At 67.4% G+C, this 19,350-nt stretch overlaps 3 protein-coding genes across 5 annotated transcripts; 2 read left to right on the top strand and 1 right to left on the bottom strand.

Moving 5' to 3' along the window:
• Positions 1-7,637: 7,637 nt before the first annotated feature.
• On the top strand, positions 7,638-9,446 carry SP7 (Sp7 transcription factor). Its single transcript, XM_068212116.1, has one exon. It carries the CDS (start codon positions 7,872-7,874, stop codon positions 8,859-8,861), a length of 990 nt encoding a protein of 329 aa, XP_068068217.1. The 5' UTR covers positions 7,638-7,871; the 3' UTR covers positions 8,862-9,446.
• A 1,873-nt stretch (positions 9,447-11,319) lies between these two features.
• Positions 11,320-18,856, top strand: AAAS (aladin WD repeat nucleoporin). 3 transcript variants are annotated; one of them, XM_068212423.1, is made up of 17 exons: positions 11,320-11,440; positions 12,256-12,391; positions 13,292-13,419; positions 13,496-13,551; positions 13,671-13,762; positions 14,053-14,099; positions 14,500-14,598; positions 15,208-15,351; positions 15,472-15,592; positions 15,756-15,880; positions 16,058-16,118; positions 16,717-16,807; positions 17,187-17,280; positions 17,394-17,461; positions 17,561-17,642; positions 18,272-18,356; positions 18,604-18,856. In XM_068212423.1, exons 2-17 carry the CDS (start codon positions 12,269-12,271, stop codon positions 18,736-18,738), a joined length of 1,551 nt encoding a protein of 516 aa, XP_068068524.1. In that variant the 5' UTR covers positions 11,320-11,440; positions 12,256-12,268; the 3' UTR covers positions 18,739-18,856. The 3 variants fall into 3 exon arrangements, with proteins under 3 accessions (XP_068068524.1, XP_068068522.1, XP_068068523.1); XM_068212421.1 differs by lacking the exon at positions 11,320-11,440 and adding an exon at positions 11,557-11,608; XM_068212422.1 differs by lacking the exon at positions 11,320-11,440 and adding an exon at positions 11,945-11,966.
• On the bottom strand, positions 11,461-12,270 carry LOC137487101 (uncharacterized). Its single transcript, XM_068212740.1, has one exon. The coding sequence runs from the start codon at positions 12,268-12,270 to the stop codon at positions 11,461-11,463; it is 810 nt and encodes a 269-aa protein (XP_068068841.1).
• Positions 18,857-19,350: the final 494 nt, after the last annotated feature.

Here is a 19,350-nt window from a genome sequence, read left to right as displayed (position 1 = left end):
GCGGGCGGGAGAGCCAGGGACACGGAATGGCGTCGGTTTCGCTTCCCGTCATCAAAACCGCCCCGCCCGTCCGTGACCTCCCCATTTCCCGGTGTTTTCGGCCCAATTCCCGCCCCGCAGGCCGGGAAGGCCCCGCGGCCTCGGCCCCGCACACGACGGGGCTTGGGGACAACCTGTCCCGGTCCTGTCCCGGTCCTGTCCCCGTCCTGTCCCCGTTCTGTCCCGGTCCTGTCCCTGCCCTGTCCCCCTCCTGTCCCGGTCCTGTCCCGGTCCTGTCCCCGTCCTGTCCCGGTCCTGTCCCCGTCCTGTCCCTGCCCTGTCCCCCTCCTGTCCCCGTCCTGTCCCGGTCCTGTCCCGGTCCTGTCCCTGCCCTGTCCCGGTCCTGTCCCTGCCCTGTCCCCGTCCTGTCCCGGTCCTGTCCCGGTCCTGTCCCCGTCCTGTCCCGGTCCTGTCCCTGCCCTGTCCCTGCCCTGTCCCGGTCCTGTCCCGGTCCTGTCCCCGTCCTGTCCCGGTCCTGTCCCTGCCCTGTCCCCCTCCTGTCCCCGTCCTGTCCCGGTCCTGTCCCGGTCCTGTCCCGGTCCTGTCCCCGTCCTGTCCCCGTCCTGTCCCGGTCCTGTCCCCGTCCTGTCCCCGTCCTGTCCCGGTCCTGTCCCGGTCCTGTCCCCCTCCTGTCCCCCTCACTGCCCCCGGGACCCCTCCCCAGTGTCCCCAGTACCGACATTAACCCCTCACTGCCCCCGGGACCCCTGCCCAGTGTCCCCAGTACCGACATTAACCCCTCACTGCCCCCGGGACCCCTCCCCAGTGTCCCCAGTGTCCCCGCGCGCCCCCCGGTGGTCGCGGCCGGGCGGTGCCGCCCCCGGGCCCGAGGCTTTGCTGCCGCCTGGCGGGGGCGCCACGGGCACCGACTGTCACCGACTGTCACCGACAGTGTCACCGACTGTCACCGACAGTGTCACCGACTGTGTCACCGACAGTGTCACCGACAGTGTCACCGACTGTCACCGACAGTGTCACCGACAGTGTCACCGACTGTCACCGACAGTGTCGCCGACAGTGTCACCGACAGTGTCACCGACTGTGTCACCGACTGTCACCGACAGTGTCACCGACAGTGTCACCGACAGTGTCACCGACTGTGTCACCGACTGTCACCGACAGTGTCACCGACAGTCACCGACAGTGTCACCGACTGTCACCGACAGTGTCACCAACAGTGTCACCGACTGTCACCAACTGTGTCACCGACAGTCACCGACAGTGTCACCAACTGTCACTGTCACCAAGTGTCACCGACAGTGTCACCAAGAGTGTCCTGTCACCCGCCACAGTGGGACCCGGGCACCGAGTGTCACTGGTCCTGCCCTGGCACCAACACTGTCACCGACCCTGTCCTGCCCCCAAGAGTGTCCCTAGCAGTGTCCCCAGCCGTGTCTTGTCCCCAGCAGTGTCCCCAAAGCTGCCCTGTGCTGTCCCCAATAGTGCCCCCATCCCTGCCCTGTTCTGTCCCCAACGCTGTCCTCAACCGTGTCCTGTCCCCGGGGTTCTCACATCAGGGTGCTGTCCTGTCCCGTGTCCCCAAAAGTGTCCCCAACCCTGTCACTGATCCTGTGCTCCCTCTGCTGCTGTCCCCAAGCCTGTCCTGTCCCCATCCGTGTCCCTGTCCCCACCTCCCAGTGGCCGCGTAAGCTCAGGGCACACGGCACGGGGACAGAGGAGCCCTCAGCCTTGGACTGGGGGCAAACTGGGAGCACTGGGACGAGCCGGGGGGGGGGACAGCGGGGCCGGCCTGGGGTGCCCCACCCCCGCTGCCACCCCCCGATTGTCCCTCTGGGTCCCCCCCTCCCCCGGCAGGTCGCGGCCGCGGAGGAATCAGGGCGACGCCGGGCGACTCCCAGCAATTTTGGGTTGGGAACCGCAGAAATGCAGCGCGGCGCGAGCCAGGGCGGACCGGCCCGGGGACAGCGACGGGCGGGGGGACCGGGGGGGACACAAGGCACCGGGGGCCGAGACACCCAGGGCATCCTGGGGGGCTCAGGGCTGGGGAGGGGTCGCTGGCAGCCGAGGGTGTCCCAGGGGCAGGGGGGTCCCTGGCAGCGTGGAGGGGTCCCGGGATATTGGGGGAGGGGGTGTCCCAGGGGCGGGGGGACTCCCTGGCAGCTTGGGGGTGGCCCCAGGACAATTTGCGGTAGTCGCAGGGCTTGGGGGGCAGGTGCGGTACCCCAGATTTGCATCTGGGGGTCTTTGGCAGCTGGGAGGGGACACGGTGGCAACTTGGGGGGGCTCCTCTCGGCGACCTGGGGGGGACCTTCAGCAGCCGGAGGTGGGGGGGGGTCAGGCCCCCGGTGCCGCCCCCGCGGCCGCCGCTGCCACCGCTCTGATGTGGCTTCGGCACCGCAGCGCAATGGGAGCCATATGGCGGGGGGGACACGGGGGGAGCACACGGACCGGGGGGCGGGCTCGGGGTGCCCGCCGTGCTGGGGGCCACCCCTGTCCCCCCGGGACCACCTCTGTCCCCCCGGGGTCACCCCTGTCCCCCCAGGGCCACCTCTGTCCCCCCGGGGCCACCCCTGTCCCCCCGGGGTCACCCCTGTCCCCCCAGGGCCACCTCTGTCCCCCCAGGGCCACCTCTGTCCCCCCAGGGCCACCCCTGTCCCCCCGGGGCACCCCTGTCCCCCCAGGGTCACCGCTGTCCCCCCGGGGCACCCCTGTCCCCCCAGGGTCACCGCTGTCCCCCCGGGGCACCCCTGTCCCCCAGGGTCACCCCTGTCCCCCGGGGTCTGCCCGTCTGTCCCAGGGTCCGTCTGTCCCCGCCGGGGGTCTGTCCGGCTCGGTGTCCCCCCGCCCACCGCGGCCCCCGCAGTTATTTCCAGGGATAATTCCGGGATAATTAAAGGGTGGGAGGAAACACCGGGGCCGTGGGCGCAGCTCAGCCCTGGGGCCACCCTGCCCTGGCTTCCCCGTGGGTGGGAACCCCCCAGCCCCATGGCGGGTGCCCCTCTGTCCCTGCAGGTCCCTGGTCCCCATCCGCCCCCGTGTCCCCGCACGTCCCCTGGCTCCTCCTGCCCCCCGTGTTCCCCCAGCTTTCCTCCCGCCCCGCAGACCCTCCCTGTGCCCCACCTTGGAGGGGGGTGATCTCTGGGATGCCGGGGGGGCTCCGAACACCGGGGTGCCCCCCGTGGGTGGTGTTGTGGGGGGAGCTCAGCCCTGTTCCGAGCCCTCGGAGCCTCCCCCGGCCCCCCCGGTCCCGCGGGGCCCGTGGGCGGCCGTGGCCGGCGCACCCAGCGCGGGGGCTGCGCTATTTCGGGGCCTCCGACCGCAAGGGAAACATCCGGGGGCCGGAGAGGGCGGGCGGGGCAGGGCCGGGCCGGGGGGGACACGGGGGGACACCGCGCCAGGTGAGGAGTGGGGGACGCGGGGGTCACCCCGGGCTGGTTCCGCTTCCATCCCCCGGCCCCGAGGGGCTGCGGTGCCTCCGCCGACACCGCGGGGATCGGGGGGACAAAACTGCTGGGACCCCCGCACTGGGCAGGGGGCGTTTCCTGGCCCTGGGGACCGGGATGGGAACATCTCAGGGGGCTGAGACCCCCCAAACTCGTGTCATGGTGGGGCTGACATCCCCCAAATTTGGGACAGAGGGGCTGAGCCCCCTCAAATTCGTGTCAGTTCCGGAGCCAGGCTGATAAATGGGGGTGAATGAGGCAGAGGAGGGAGGGAGGGTTGGGAAGGAGGGATGGATAGGAGGATGGAGGGAGGGATGGACAGACGGACGGTGGCTGGCCGGCTGCCCGGGGACGGAGCCCCCCCGCTCCGCGTCCCCCCCGCGCCCTGGCGAGGTCCCGGCGTCCGGCCGGGTATAAATACCGGGTAATTGCGGGGGCCCGGCGCGGCCGCGGGGCCGTGGGCGGCCGAGCCCGGCGCCGCCCTGTAATCAGCCCCCGCCGCCGCCCCCCCGCGCGGCCGCCGCGCTTTGAAGGGTCCCGGGGCACACGGGGGGGGTCCCCACCGCCCTCGAGCCGGGGAGAGACCCCCACCCAACTGACACCCCCACCCACCCCAGCCCGGCCGTTCGGGCAGAGCCAGACCCCCCCCTCCGTGAGCCGGACCCTGGTGGGCGATGCTGGTGCGAGTGAAACCCCTCAAAAAATCCATGGGGTGCCCCCCCATCCCACGCCGGGCTGGCTGAGGAGGAGGAGGGCTGGAGTGGCCGTCCCAGTTTGCTCCCAGTTTGTGGGCAGTGGAAGCCCCAGCGAGGGGGGGGGCGGTGGTTGTGGCCTTCGGCGGCGCCGGCGGCTGCGGAGCGGAAAGCCCTGACTCAGGGCTGGGAAAGGGCCCCGCTGGCTCCGGCCGGCCCCGGCGGGGGGAAACAGGGAAGGGGGAACGCGAAAAGAAAATGGGAAGGACGGGGGAGTAATAAAATTAAAAAAAAAAAAAAAAAAAAAAAAAAAAAAAAGGCGGTGGGGGTTAAAAGAGCGGTTGGAACAATTCCTTCATGGGGGGGAAACTGAGGCGCAGGGGGGTCCCCAGCCCCATCGCCAGAGCCATGTGTGTCCCTGTCACCCTGCACATGTCCCCTGTCCCTGTCCCCAACCCTGTTCCTTCAGAACCCAGCTCTGTCCCCACTCCCTGACCCCCATCCCTGCTCCCTCAGCCCCATGCCCGCTCCATTCCCAACTCCTGTCCCTGTCCCCACACGCCTGACCCCACTCCTGGTACCTGAAGCTCCAGCCCACGTCCCTCTCATCCCCATCGGTTGTCCCCTCCCGTCCCCATCCCAGCCCCTTCTGGGGTCAGAGCCTCTGGGTGCCCCAGCTGTCCCGTCCTCCTTTGTCCCCCTTCCCTTCCCCTCCCCATCTATCTATTCCTTCTTCTCTCCTCTCCAGCACTTTTCCTGTTCATCCACTTCCCCTTCCCAGCCCCTTCCTCCTCCTTTTCCCGCTGTCCATCCCTTTCTCCCCCTCTCCTTCATTTCCCTTCCCCTTTTCCTCCTCTTATTTCCTCTCTCCTCTCCTTTCCTTTTCCCTCCTTTCCCTTCCTTCCCTCTCCCCACTCTTCTCCTTTCCTCTCCCCATACTGGTCCCTGTCCCCTATTTCCCCTCCTTCCTCCAGCTCTCAGCCTCCTCATCTTCCTCCCCTCACAACTTTTTCTTTAATTTTTCTTCCATTTCCATATATAATTTTTATTGTCTTTTCCCTCCCTTTTTCATTTCCTTTTAAACTTTCCCCTTCATTTTCCTTTCCCCTTTCCTCTCTTTTCCTTTCTTCCTCATCTCTTTTCTTTCTCTCCTTTTCTCACTTATTTCCCCCTTTCAATTCCTTGTTCTTTTTCCCCTTTCCCTTCTTTCCCCCCCTTTCTGTTCCCTCCCCCTTTTCTCTTTCTTTCCCCCTCTCTCATCTTTTCCTTCCTCCTTTCCTTTTCCTCTTCCCCTTCCCCTGCCCCCCTTCCCGCGGTCCCCCGGCCCCCCCGGCTGGGGGCGGTTCGGGGCCGGGCTCCCGCTCCCGGCCCCGGTCCCGGCCCGGCCCAGCCCCGCCGCAGCGGCACAGCGGGGCGGGCGGCGGCCACGGTGCTCCGTCCCTCCCTCTCCCTCCCTCTCCCTCCGTCCCTCCCTCCGCACCGAGCCCCGGCATCCCGGGACACCGGCATCCCGGGACAGCGGCACACCGCGACAGCGGCACCCCCGCGGGCAGGACCCACCCCCGGCATCCCCGGAGCGCGGTAAGGACCCCCGGCACCGGGACCCTTCGGGATGGGGGACCCTGCCCCGGGACCCCGGGATAGAGGAACACGGGGTGGGGGATCCCCCTCGAGGGACAGGGACCCTTCGGGATGGGGGATCCCCCCTCTGGGGCAGGGACCCTTCGGGATGGGGGATCCCCCTCGAGGGACAGGGACCCTTCGGGATGGGGGATCCCCCTCGAGGGACAGGGACCCTTCGGGATGGGGGATCCCCCTCGAGGGACAGGGACCCTTCGGGATGGGGGATCCCCGCTCTGGGGCAGGGACCCCTCGGGATGGGGGATCCCCTCGAGGGACAGGGACCCTTCGGGATGGGGGATCCCCCTCGAGGGACAGGGACCCTTCGGGATGGGGGATCCCCTCGAGGGACAGGGACCCTTCGGGATGGGGGATCCCCGCTCTGGGGTAGGGACCTGGGGATTTGCGACCCATGGGGTGGCGGACTCGCTGCAGGATGGGGGAGCCCCCCGGGATATGGGACCCCCGCAAGGACAGGGACCTGTGTGGGACCCGAGCATCCCCCTGCAGTCCCTGTGCCGGGGGACACGTGTGTCCCCTGCCCCAGCAGGGGCTGCCCTGCCACCCCGGCGGGGGGACCAGGGACAGGGGGATGGTGCCGAGTGCCACTGTCACCCCGAACTGTCCCTCTGGCTGGGGACAGCACCACTGCACAGGAGCCAGGCCCAGGTGTCCTCGGGTTCAGGGGACAGAGGGTGGCACTGACAGGGCGGGGGAAACTGAGGCAAGGGCTGTGGGGACACTTGGGGCCAGGGACTGGGGACCAGGGATGGGATTTGGGGATTGGGACTGGGGACAAGGACTGGGTTTTGGGACCAAGAAACTGCGGACTTAAGGGACTGGGGACTGGGGGACAAGGGGACAGGGAATGGGGACCTGGAACTGAGGATCAAGAACTGGACACTGGTGGTCGGTGACAAGAGACCGGGAACTGGGGACCCAGAATTTGGGACCGGAGACCCCCAGAGCAGGGGCTGGACCCCTCCCACGCCGGGAGGGGACATGGGAGGGGTCAAGGTCCCTGACCCAGCAGGAGCCACCAAGGGACTGTCACCCCCTCGTGCAGCGAGCCACTCGTGCAGCGAGCTCACGCCGTCCTCAGCCCGCAGCTCCCGGGGCTCCTTCCCTGCTCCTTAATTTCCCGGCGCAAGCGGAGCTGATTTATGGGAGTTTGACACTATTTTAAGCGTGCGCCTCCGTTTGCCGCTCGCCCTGGTTTTAATTACCTCGGCTCTCGCGGCAGGGCAGCGTTCCCGGGGCACAGGCCTGGCCCTTGTTATCCTTGGAAAACCGGGAGCGCGCTTGCGGCCACGGCCGGGGCCGGCGTAAAAATAGGCGCAAAAACCACGGAAAAAAAAAAAAATAAAAGAAAGGGGGCGAGAGGAGGAACACCCTAAAAAAAACACCCAAACAAACAAAAAAGCCGAAGTGGAAATGCCCCAAAGTGGGTGAAGAGATGAATTAAAAAAAAAAAAAAAGAAAATAAAGGGAACGCCGGGGGTGATGGGGGTGAGGGACAGCTCATGACACCCCGGCCCAGCCCGCGCAGCTGAAAGCCATGACGGGTATAAAAGCAGAGGAAGTCACCCGGGGAGGGGGGAGGCCACAGCATAATTCGATTAAAAGGCCATAAAGGCAGAAGGAGCCGAGATTGGGGGTGGGGGGAGGCCCTGCCACCAGCACAACCCCACAGCAGCCCCTGGAGAAGCCCCTTTGGGGGGGATGCTGGGCTGGGGGGTGATGGGGTGGCCTCAACTTTGTGGGGGGGAAACTGAGGCACAGGGGATGGGGAGTGTTGGGGGTGGTGGGTAGAACCCTGGGACTGGGGGGTGCTGCTGGGTGCCCCAGCGGGGCTGACACCCCAATTGGGCTGACACCCCAGTACAGCTGCCCCCAGTGCTGACCCCCAGGACGGGTCACCCCATGGCACACGGTGGCCCTCGGAGCCCTCAAGCCCCGTTCCCCTTTTCCACAGGCTGCCGAGTGCCATGGCTGCGAGCCCCCGCTGACATCGCCCCCCCACGCCTCGGGGAGCCCCCGCTGACATCGCCCCCCACGCCTCGGGGAGCCCCCGCTGACATCGCCCCCCACGCCTCAGGGTGCCGCCGCCGCAGCCATGGGTGACTCCTACGCCGCCGCCTTCCCCAGCGCCCCGGGGCTGCTGTCGCCGTCCGCCAGCCCCCAGGCCTCCCCCGGCCCCTACGGCCCCGACTACGGCCCCTTCGGCCACCCCTTCCCAGCCCCCTCCGGCGCCCAGGAGGTGCTGGGGGCCCCCGTGGTGGTGGCGGCCAAGGGCCACCCCCCGGGCGAGTGCCTGCCGGGCGTGTACCCCTCGCTGGAGATGCCGCACCCCTACGGCTCCTGGTACAAGGGCGGCATCGGCGGGGGGCTGCCGGGGGGCTCCGGGCCCGCGGCCCCGTCCTGGTGGGATGTGCACCCCAACGGGGGCTGGCTGGGGGGGCCGGCGGGCGCCGAGGGGCTGCAGGGCTCGCTGCAGGGCCAGCCCACCCTCAGCCCCCCTCTGCCCACCTACGGCTCCGATTTCGGCGCTCTGAACCCCCCTCCTTACACCAACGCCCCCGCGGCGCCCCCCACCCCTAAACCCACGCCGGGCGAGACCCCGAAGGGTCCCCGCGGCGGCTCCTTGGGGGGACGCCCGGCGTGCGATTGTCCCAACTGCCAGGAGCTGGAGCGGCTCGGGGGCCCGGGCGGGTCGCGGCGGAAGCCGGTGCACAGCTGCCACATCCCGGGCTGCGGGAAGGTGTACGGCAAAGCCTCGCACCTGAAGGCGCACCTGCGCTGGCACACGGGGGAGCGGCCCTTCGTGTGCAACTGGCTCTTCTGCGGCAAGCGCTTCACCCGCTCCGACGAGCTGGAGCGCCACGTCCGGACCCACACGCGCGAGAAGAAGTTTACCTGCCTGCTGTGCAGCAAGCGCTTCACCCGCAGCGACCACCTCAGCAAGCACCAGAAGACCCACGCCGACCCCGGCCCCCCCAAGCCGCCCCCCGGCGCCGAGCAGCCCCCCGCGTCCCCCCGGCCGCCGCCCGCCTCGCCCGCCAAGGACGGCGGCAGTCCCGAGGCCGGGAGTTTGTTGGAGATTTGAGCCTTTCCGCCTTCATCTTCCTCCTCCTCCACGCCGCTGGGGATATTTATTGTGGGGTGCTGCTCCCCCCAAGCCCCCTCCCCCTCAGTTCCCCAGCTCCTCGTTAGCCATTCTAATTTATGTCTTAAATTATGGGGGGGCTCTCCGAGCGCTCTGGGGCTCACGGGGGGGTGTCAAGGTGAGACCCCCCCCCCATTTTCTGTTTTCCCTTCCACCTCCCCCAAACCTTCTTGCCCCCCAGCCCTCGCCTCGCCCCCCGCACTCAGGGACAGGGTTTGCCCCCCTCCCCCGGCCTGGTTCATCAGTGCTAATGTAACGTGTCCTCCCCACTTTTTTTTTAGCTGCCTGCCCCTCCCGCCCCCCGGAAAAAAAGCAATAAAAGGATTGAGAGTGGAGCCAGCCCCCCCTTCTGCGGCTGAGGCCGGGCGTCTTCATCACAGGGATGTGCTCGGCTTCTGCCTCCCTGCAGGGCTCCGAGGGAAACTGAGGCACGGGGGGACACGGGCCTGCTCAGGGTCGCTGCGTCCCCCCTCTCTGGGGGTGGCAGGAGCTGAGCGAGGATGGGGACAAGCTGGGCTGTCCCCTTGTCCTCAGCCCCTGGGGTGCCATATCCTGTGCCTCTCCCCTTTCCCAGGACCCCGTGTCCCCAGGACCCTGTCCCCTGTGGTCCCCACAGTCTCCTTGTCCCCATGGCCCCATGTCCCCAAGACCCTGGCCCCCGTGTCTCCTTGGTCCCTCTGTCCCCATGTCCCTCCTCATGTCCCCAACCTCAGGGACAGCCAAAGCGTGACAGGACTGTCCCCTGCCAGCCCCACCCTGCCCACGCGTGTCCCCAGCAGCCCTGTCCCCACTCCCAGGGACATCGTGTGCTCGGGAACACACGTGTGCACAGCCCCGTGCCTCAGTTTCCCCCGGCCACATCCCGGGGCCCACGTGGCAGCACCGGGCACGCGGCGGGGCCACGTGTCCCCGAGGACACCCCAATTTTGGGCGCTGTGGGCTGGCGGGGACCCCACTGCGCTCCCCCCGAGCTCCCCCTCCCCCTGCCCTGGGCTCCCGCCAACCCTTTGATGCGCTCAGCCCTGGTTTGGGGCTTTTCCTGAAAAAAAAACCCAAAAAGCCACGGAAAAAGGCAACAGGAGGCGGAAACGAGCTCCAATGCCAGCACGAAGCGGAGGGGGGGCAGCTGCCGGCACCCACGGCCCCGCGGGGGGACAGGGACAGGGATGGCAGCAGGTCCCCGAGCCAGCCCCGGCTGAGTCACGGCGGCCACGAGCTGGCCAGGACCCAGCTGTCCCCAGGGAAAGGGGGCACACAGGGTGGGGAAACTGAGGCGCAGAGGCGTCAGTGGAGCGGCCGGAGCTCAGTGCCACCACACAGAGGTCACAGAGCCGTCCCCAGGGTGGCTCCCGGGGCCATCCAGAGTGGCAGTGCCACCTCTCCACGCAGCTCCCCCAAGGCAGCCACACCCTCCCCGACACAAACTTGCCTATTTCGGGGTTTCCCCCCAGAACTCCAGCCCTGCTCGCCGTGGGTGGGCCAGTGCCAAGCAGGGCAACGAGCCACGTCCCCGAGCCAAACCCCGGCCCGGCGGCCACCGAGGGCTCGACCGCCCGGAGCCTCCCAAACCACAGAGCCCAACCCCATCCAGCGACCCCCCCAGCCCCAGCGGGGACCCCCCCTCGGCCCCCAGCGCCTTTTTCCCCGTCTCGCTGCCCCACCAGCCGGGTTTGGGGGGGTCCGAGGGACGCCACGAGGCCACGCCAGCCCTGCGGTGGCTCTGATGTCGGCGCCATCCCAAATCGTCGTCTCCTATCGAACCCCGCTCGCTCCGTAACGGGCGAGGAATGTGGGGCCCCCCGCCGCAGCTCCCCCCGCCGCCTTTATTTAATATCCTGAGAAAATTAAAATAACTCTTGCGGCCGCTAAGGAAAACACGGAGATAAACACGAGAAAAGCGGGAGCCCCGGGAGAGGGGCTGGGGGGCGAGCCAAGGGGGGCGCACGCGGCGGGAGCGGCACCCGGGGGACACGGCGAGAACGGACACAGGCACCCGCGAGAGGGGACGCCGGGGGAGGCGGCGGCACCGGCGACACGGGAGCGCAGGACACCGGGATGCCGCGGCAGCGCAAGAGGGCGTCCGGGACCGGGGGTGCCCGCAGGACAGCGGGGTGCGGGACACGGGGGGCGCCCACAGGACACGAGGGTGGTCGTGGTCCCGGGGGTCCGGGTCCGGGTCCGGGTCCGGGTCCCGGTCCCGGTCCCGGTCCCGGTCCCGGTCCCGGTCCCGGTCCCGGTCCCGGTCCCGGTCCCGGTCCCGGTCCCGGTCCCGGTCCCGGCGCAGCCCTGCTCGGACACCACATGACCGGTCAGCCGCACACGCCCCTCGCCCCGCCCCCTAATGGAGGCTCCGCCTCTCTTAAAGGGGCAACGACAGCAAAAAAGTGGCCCTCATGTTAATCAGTCCTCGTTACAACCGGGGGGCCACTAAGCCACCGGCGGAGCGCGTCCGTGCAGGGGGACGCTGACATTCTCTCTCCGCCGCGGAGGAAAATCGGGGAGCGTGGCGTTGTCCCTCAGTGAGGGCTCCGCGCGTGTCTCACGCGAGCCGCGGCCCTTTTAATTCCCCTCCCACGCGCGGCCGCGGCCGCGAGGGCGGCGCGCGGCCGGCGATCGGCGCGAGCAGGGAGCGGGAAGGGGTGAGGGCGGCCAAGATGGCGGCGCCGGGGGCTGAGGGCGGGGAGCGGGTGAGGGAGAGGCCGGGGGGCACCGGGGGCTGAGGGCGGGTGAGGGAGAGGCCGGGGGGCACCGGGGGCTGAGGGCGGGTGAGGGAGAGGCCGGGGGGCACCGGGGGCTGAGGGCGGGTGAGGGAGAGGCCGGGGGGCACCGGGGGCTGTGGGCGGGTGAGGGAGAGGCCGGGGGGCACCGGGGGCTGAGGGCGGGTGAGGGAGAGGCCGGGGGGCACCGGGGGCTGAGGGCGGGTGAGGGAGAGGCCGGGGGGCACCGGGGGCTGAGGGCGGGTGAGGGAGAGGCCGGGGGGCACCGGGGGCTGAGGGCGGGTGAGGGAGAGGCCGGGGGGCACCGGGGGCTGAGGGCGGGGAGCGGGTGAGGGAGAGGCCGGGGGGCACCGGGGGCTGAGGGCGGGTGAGGGAGAGGCCGGGGGGCACCGGGGGCTGTGAGCGGGTGAGGGAGAGGCCGGGGGGCACCGGGGGCTGAGGGCGGGTGAGGGAGAGGCCGGGGGGCACCGGGGGCTGAGGGCGGGTGACGGAGAGGCCGGGGGGCACCGGGGGCTGTGGGCGGAGGGAGCGGCGGAAGGGTCGCCGGCCTGGAGCCGGCGCATCCCGAGGGCCGCGGAGGTTTCAGCTGTCGCCCCCCGGCCCGGGCTCGCCCCCAGGCTCGGCGCCGCCATGTGCTCCCTGGGGCTGTTCCCGCCGCCGCCTCCCCCTGGGGATGTCACCCTGTACGAGCTCAACAACGCTCTGGTCTGCGGCCGCCTCAGCGAGCAGCTCCCGCTGGCCTTCCAGAACCAGGTGAGCCTTCCTCGCTGCCGGAGCCGTGCCTGCCCCGCTCCAGCCTCGGGGGTGCCGCACTGGTCCCGCTCAGCTGTGGCTGGAGCTCTGTCCCCTCTGCTGGGGTCTCTCCAGGCACCCTCAGGCCGCTCCTCCTCGTGCCCCTTCTTTCCTCCCATCGCCGTTTGCCCGCTGCCCTGGGGGGGCCTTTGTCCCCCGGGCTCAGGGGGGCTCAGGGGAGTTTAGGGGAGTGCAGGGGGGCTCAGGGGAGTTCAGGGGGGGCTCAGGAGGGCTCAGGGGAGTTTACGGGGGGCTCAGGGGAGTTCGGGGAGTTCAAGGGAGCTCAGGGGAGTTTGGGGGCTCAGGGGAGTTTAGGGGGGCTCAGGGGAGTTTGGGGGCTCAGGGGAGTTTAGTGGAGTTCAGGGGGGCTCAGGGGAGTTCAGGGGGCTCAGGGGAGGTCGGGAAGTTCAGGGGAGTTTAGTGGGGGCTCAGGGGGGCTCAGGGGAGTTCAAGGGAGCTCAGGGGAGTTTAGGGGGGCTCAAGGGAGCTCAGGGGAGTTTGGGGGCTCAGGGGAGTTCAAGGGCGCTCAGGGAAGTTTGGGGGCTCAGGGGGGTTGGGGAGTTCAAGGGAGCTCAGGGGAGTTTGGGGGCTCAGGGGGGCTCAGGAGAGTTCAAGGGAGCTCAGGGGAGTTTGGGGGCTCAGGGGAGTTCGGGGAGTTCAAGGGAGCTCAAGGGTCTCAGGGGAGCTCAGGGGGCTCAGGGGAGTTTGGGGGCTCAGGGCAGTTCAAGGGAGCTCAGGGGAGTTTGGGGGCTCAGGGGAGCTCAAGGGAGCTCAAGGGTCTCAGGGGGGTTCAAGGGAGCTCAGGGGAGTTTGGGGGCTCAGGGGAGCTCGGGGGTCTCAGGGGGGCTGTGCGTGCTGCAGGTTCCCGACCTGCCCGTGCTGAGCCTGCCCAAGGAGCCTCTCAAGGCTCACGGCCGCCTGGAGCCCAGCGCCCGCCCGCCCTTCATCCACCACCGCGAGTCCCTCTGGAAGCGCTGCCTCAGCGCCTGGTGAGTGCCCCGCTGGTCCCAAAACCTGTCCCCAGGACGGGCAGGGGGCTGGGCGGTGACCGCGCTCTCGCCGCAGGCGCGACGCCGGGCTCTGCGGGCTGCTCAGGGAGCTGGCCGGCGCCGAGGAGGAGGGTGAGTCCGGGCTGCCTGGAGAGCTCCGGGTCTCGCCGTGATGCTTTGGCTGGGCCCCGCTGTCCCTGCCCGTGTCCCCCGTGGTGCTGGCAGGGACGCTGAGGTCCTCTGCCCGCCAGGGCTGCGGTGGCTGCGGACGGGCTCGAGCCACGCGCTGGCCGTGTGCCGCTGGCTGTCCTCGCTGCACGGATCTCTGTTCCCACACCTGTCCGTGAGTCATTCCGGCCTGATCCCCGCTGCTGCGGGAGCCAGGCGCAAGGGGAGCAGCGATTGGGGCTGGGGGATGGTCCCTTCCCCATTGGAAACCCCCCCGAAGTGCTCCTCCTGGGGATGCCCAGCTCCAGACACTGCTCCTTCCTCCACCGGCGGAAAATGGACACTGGGAAGGTGTTTGGGCAGCGAAGTGCTGCAAGAGGGGCCTGAATCCAGCTGGGGGAGAGGGAGAAGGGGCTGGAAACTGGGGGTCTGTGCTGCCAGCTCAGTGTTCTCCCCTCCCTGCAGCTGACCAGTGAGGACATGATCGCAGCCTTCTCCCAGGCCATGGACTGGTGAGTGCTGGGTGTCCCAAAATCACCGTGCTGGGGTCTGGGACCCCCCCGGGTGGGCCTACAGGGACAGGATGGCCCCGTTTGGGTGGGCTCAGCCATGAAAGGCAAATATTGCCCCACGGACTCTGGCTGCCCTGGTTTGTGTGCCCTGGTAGGAGAGAGATCAGGGTTAAAGGAGATCAGAGCCTGGAAATTTCCTTCCAATTCCAACCCCAGGCTGTAGTCACCAGCCCCTCAGAACAGCTCTGTGAATAATTCCCAGAAACAGGGACTTTCTCAGAGAAAATGGTCCTGTCGAGCAGCAAAAAGGAAGTTTTATTTCTCTGGGGACTCTGAGAGGGGTCTTTGCCCGCCCAAGGGGTGCTGGTGGGGGTCTCACCCTGCCCTGTGCCCCCTCCAGGGCTGGCTGCACCATCCGGGCCTTCGCCTGGCACCCCCACACCAACAAATTCGCTGTGGCTTTTGTGGACGATTCCATCCGCGTCTACAACTCCAACAGGTGGGGCTTTGTCCCGGGATTCGGGCAGCCCGGGGCGGGCACTGCCCTGGGCCTGCTGCCCGTGGCCTCCTCGCCCACCTGGGCCCACCTGGGCTCCCGTTGAGCCCGCCCTGCTCGTTCCCTGCTCTCCCCCGAGCCCCAAGAGCTCTGCCTGTCCTTTCCCTGCTAGCTCTGCACCTCTGGGGACATCCTGGGGGTCACGCAGCCCTGGGGGGTGGTGACAGAGCCGGGGGGACACGGGCTGAGTGTCCTCTGTCCCCCAGGTCTCCCTGCTCCCCCAGGGAATGCCAGTCCCTGCTCAGGAGAAGACTCTGCCGGCTGCTCCTGCAGCCCTCCCGGGTGTCCCCAGGCTGGGACTTCAGGCCAGCCTGGGCCCTGTCCGGACTGGGAACACCTCGGCTCAGTGACACCAGGTGTGCCCCGGCTCGCTCCGGTGTCACCTGGCCGGGAATTCCCGTCCCCTCCCCGGGGAGCACAGGGCAGGGCACACCCCCTCCCCACCCTGCTGTGCCCCCTCTCTGTGGTCAGGGCTGGCAGGGGACGCTGTGGCTGCACCAGGGCTCTCAGCCCCACACCTGCCCCGCGTGTCACCTGTCCCCTCCCCGGCAGTGCCACCGTGCCCTCGCTGAAGCATCGCCTGCAGAGGAACGTGGCCACCATGGCCTGGAAGCCGCTCTGTGCCTCCATCCTGGCCGTGGCCTGCCAGAGCTGCATCCTCGTGTGGCACCTGGACCCCACCTCCCTCTCCACGAGGTGACAGCTCCCACCTTCCCTTCCCGGCTGTTGTCACCCCGTTGGGGTTGGCTTTGGGACAGCACCACCATCCTGCCAGCGAATCCCAAATCCCGGTGGCTTCTCCCTGTCCTTGTGCAGGCCCTCGTCGGGCTGTGCCCAGGTGCTGTCCTACCCCGGGCACAGCCCTGTCACCAGCCTGGCCTGGGCGCCCAGCGGGGAGCGGCTGCTCTCGGCGTCACCGGTGGACACGGCCATGCTGGTGAGGACCCTCCTGGGGACACCCCTGGGGTCACCGAGGGACACTCGGGCTGGGCTCAGGCAGTGTTGCTACAGAGGCAGCTCTGGGATTTCACCTGGACCTGAAATCTTCGCTCTGTGTTCCCTAATCCCGGTGTCACCGTCGTCCTCCTTGTCCCCTCCAGGTGTGGGATGTGTCCACCGAGACCTGTGTCCAGCTGCAGTGGTTTGGGGGTGGCGGTGTCACCTACTTGGCCTGGTCCCCCGATGGCAGCAAGGTGCTGGCAGCCACCCCCTCGGCCGTGTTCCGGTGAGCTGCTCATCCCCATCCTCATCCTCGCTCCAGAAAATCTGCATCTGGATCCCAAATATCCCCCCTGCTCCTGTTCCTCTTGTGGGGGATGGGGTTGGACATAGCGGATTCCCAGAGCAGCAGGACTGGGACAAATTCCCAGGAATTCTGCTCCCTAAACCCCATCTCCTGCAGGGTGTGGGAGGCCCAGATGTGGACCTGTGAGCGCTGGCCCACGATCAGGGGACGCTGCCAGGTAGGATGGGATATTCCCTTCCCAGGGAATCATTTAGGCTGGAAAAGCTTTCTGGGACCGCTCAGGCCAACCCCTGGCACTGCCAAGGCCACCACTGACCCCTGTCCCCAAGTGCCACATCCACTGGGCTTTTAAATCCCTCCAGGAACGGGGACTCCGTCCCTCCCTTGGGCAGCCAGGCCAGGAAATTGTGGGAATTTTCCCAAATTGTGGGAAATCGTCCCAATATCCAACCTGAACCTCTCCTGGCACAGCCTGAGGCCGTGTCCTCTTGTCCCTTGGCTGTCCCCTCTGGTCAGGGACTTGTGGAGTGAAAAGTCCCTCCTGAGCCTCCTTTTCTCCAGTCTGAGACGCTCCAGACAGGGGTGACACTGTCGCACAGGCAGGGTGACACTGTCCCACAGGGTGACACTGTCCCACAGACAGGGTGACACTGTCCCACAGGCAGGGTGACAGGGGTGACACTGTCCCACAGGCAGGGTGACACTGTCCCACAGGGTGACACTGTCCCACAGTTAGGGGTGGTGACACTGTCCCACAGGCAGGGTGACAGGGGTGACACTGTCCCACAGTTATGGGTGGTGACACTGTCCCACAGACAGGCTGCTGGAGCCCCGATGGCAGCCGCCTGCTCTTCAGCGTGCTGGGCGAGTCCGTCATCTACTCCTTGTCCTTCTCCGAGTACCGGGGTGAGTTTGTCCCACAGGGGCTGGGAGAAGGTCCCCAAATGAACCCCCAGCTTTGGGGTGAGGAGCTGGGCCAGTGGCAGGGAGCTGGGACACACAGGGGGTGTTCTGGGCTCCCCAAGCACGGAATCTCTGGAATTCAGGCTTTTCCATCCTGCACGTTGCTCCTCACTCTCAGTCACAGCTGTGGGGTCTTGAAGGGATTTCAGGGAGACTCCAGTGGGTCCAGAGCCAGCCTGGGGGTCCTGGTGTTTGCTTGTCCCTTGTCCTCCATCCTAGCCACTCCTGGGACACCAGCACAGCTGCTGTGAGACAGGAATAAATTAATGATCACCTGGGACATCCAGTGGGATTGCTGGAGTGGGGGTTTCTCCCCTTTCAGGGGACATGCAGGGGCAGGTGGGAGGCTCCAAGACGGCCTCGATCGTGGCAGACCTGTCTGAGACCACCTTTGAGACCCTCTACGGGGAGGAGAGGTGGGTCTGGCGCGGCACAGGGGGGTCCCTGCTCCTCCTGGCAGCCACCCCTCGCTGCTGGGGACACCCAGGGGGTCTCTGCCCCCCAATTTTGGGGACTTGTGCTCTTCCAGGATTGGAGGAGAGGTTCATTCCATGGTGTGGGACCCCACCGGGGAGAGGCTGGCAGTGATCATCAGAGGTCAGTCCTGCCCCAGGTCTGGCCTGGGAATCCTGCTGCCTGCAGGGAAAAGGGACACGGGGGACAAGGGAGAGCCTTCGTGCTGCTGTCCCCCTGCAGGACACCCCGAGGCTGTGGGCAGCCAGCCGGCCGTCGCCGTGTTCCGCACCCGCAACAGCCCCGTCTTCGAGCTCCTGCCCTGGTGCGTGGGGGGCTCGGGGGGGTTGGGGTTCATTGCGAGGGGTTTGGGTTCATTACAGGGAGTTTTGGGTGGGTTTGGGTTGATTGGGATGGGTTTGGGTTCATTACAGGGAGTTTTGGGTGGGTTTGGGTTCATTACAGGGAGTTTTGGGTGGGTTTGGGTTCATTGGGATGGGATTGGGTTCATTGCAGGGAGTTTTGGGTGGGTTTGGGTTCATTGGGATGGATTTGGGTTCATTGCAGGAGGTTTTGGGTGGGTTTGGGTTCATTGGGATGGGATTGGGTTCATTGCAGGAGGTTTTGGGTGGGTTTGGGTTCATTGGGATGGGATTGGGTTCATTGCAGGAGGTTTTGGGTTCACTGCAGCAGGTCTGGGATAGGTTTGGGTCTCTGAGTCCCATGAACTCCCAGGATGTGATGGGGCAGCGCTGCCCCTGGTGCTCCTCCTCCAATCCCTGACACTGCTTCACCCTGAAATGTGCTTTGGCCACACTGTCCCCTCCCCGCCTCACCTGCTTGGCTTTGGGTTGTCCTTTCCCAGTGCATCCCCTCAGACCCCAAACACCCCCAATTCCCTGGGAACGTGCTGTTTTCCCTGGCCATAATCCTGGCTGTTCCCCCACCCCACAGCGGCTTCGTGCGGGGCGAGCGCGGTGCCCAGCCCCAGCTCATCTCCTTCCACCCCTGCTTCCCTCAGGGCGCCCTCCTGACCGTGGTGAGTCCCTCCCCGGGGCGTTCCCAGTCCCAGGGAACACTGGTGGCACTGGGAAGGGGGCTGGGATCGGGGTGAGCCGTGGGGGGGCTCCAAGGAGAGGAGGTTTAACCAGACCAAAGCCTGGACGTGGCGCTTGGCGACGAGGCCAGGGTGATGAGGTGCTGTCAGGTCACGGGCTGGACTCCATCCCAAAGGGTTTTTCTGTGCTCTTTGGACACTCACCCCTGCCCCACCCTGTCCCCTGCAGTGCTGGTCCTCGGGGAGGATCTCCCACATCCCCTTCTTCTTCGTCAGCGCCCTGGAGCCCCGCGGCAGCCCCCGCCGCAGCCCCGTGCCCGTGCTGGGCAGCGTCCGGGAGCAGCCGCTCTTCTCCGAGCTCTGAGCAGCACCCCAGGGCCTCCCCGGGCACCCCAGAGCCTCCTCTCCCTCCAGGAGTCCCCCACACCTGCTCAGGGTCTGGCAGCGCTGATCCTGCCCCCATTAAAGGTGGATTTTCCCTCCCTCTCCTCTTCTTTCCTCAAGCCGATGGGACTGGATGATTTTTGGGGGTGAATTTGGGGAAGTCCTGTGGGTCTGGAGGGGTTCTGGGGGCTCCAGAGTTGGCGTTTGGGCTCAGAAAGAGCTTGGAGTGAACTCTCAGAACCTGGGCCGGGTTGGGCCCATGGGCCAGAGCTGCTCTTTTGGGATCAAAGAGCCCCATTTTGGGGAAAGGTGATGGCTGAAGGGGTTTCGGGGGGGTTTTGGCCACACGCACAACCCCCAAGCTTTGTTTTGAGGGTGAGCAAAAGTGAACCAAAAGCCCCAAAGTGAACCAAACCCTCTGTGGGTCCCCAGACCCCAGCCCTGGGGTGCCCAGGGTGCTCGTGCTACCCCGGGTGACCCCCCCGGCCCCGCAGGATGGGGGCAGCAGCTGGGCCCCCCCAGAGGGGGATTAGCACGGTGAAATCCTGGGATTATACACCCTTAATCCCAGGATTACGCTGCACTGGCAGGG

Source organism: Anomalospiza imberbis, chromosome 22 (assembly GCF_031753505.1).
Source record: "Anomalospiza imberbis isolate Cuckoo-Finch-1a 21T00152 chromosome 22, ASM3175350v1, whole genome shotgun sequence".
In the NCBI taxonomy this organism is placed as follows: Eukaryota; Metazoa; Chordata; class Aves; order Passeriformes; family Viduidae; genus Anomalospiza; species Anomalospiza imberbis.
The sequence above is the reverse complement of the archived record's forward strand: the minus strand, read 5'-3'. Positions and strand labels throughout refer to the sequence as shown.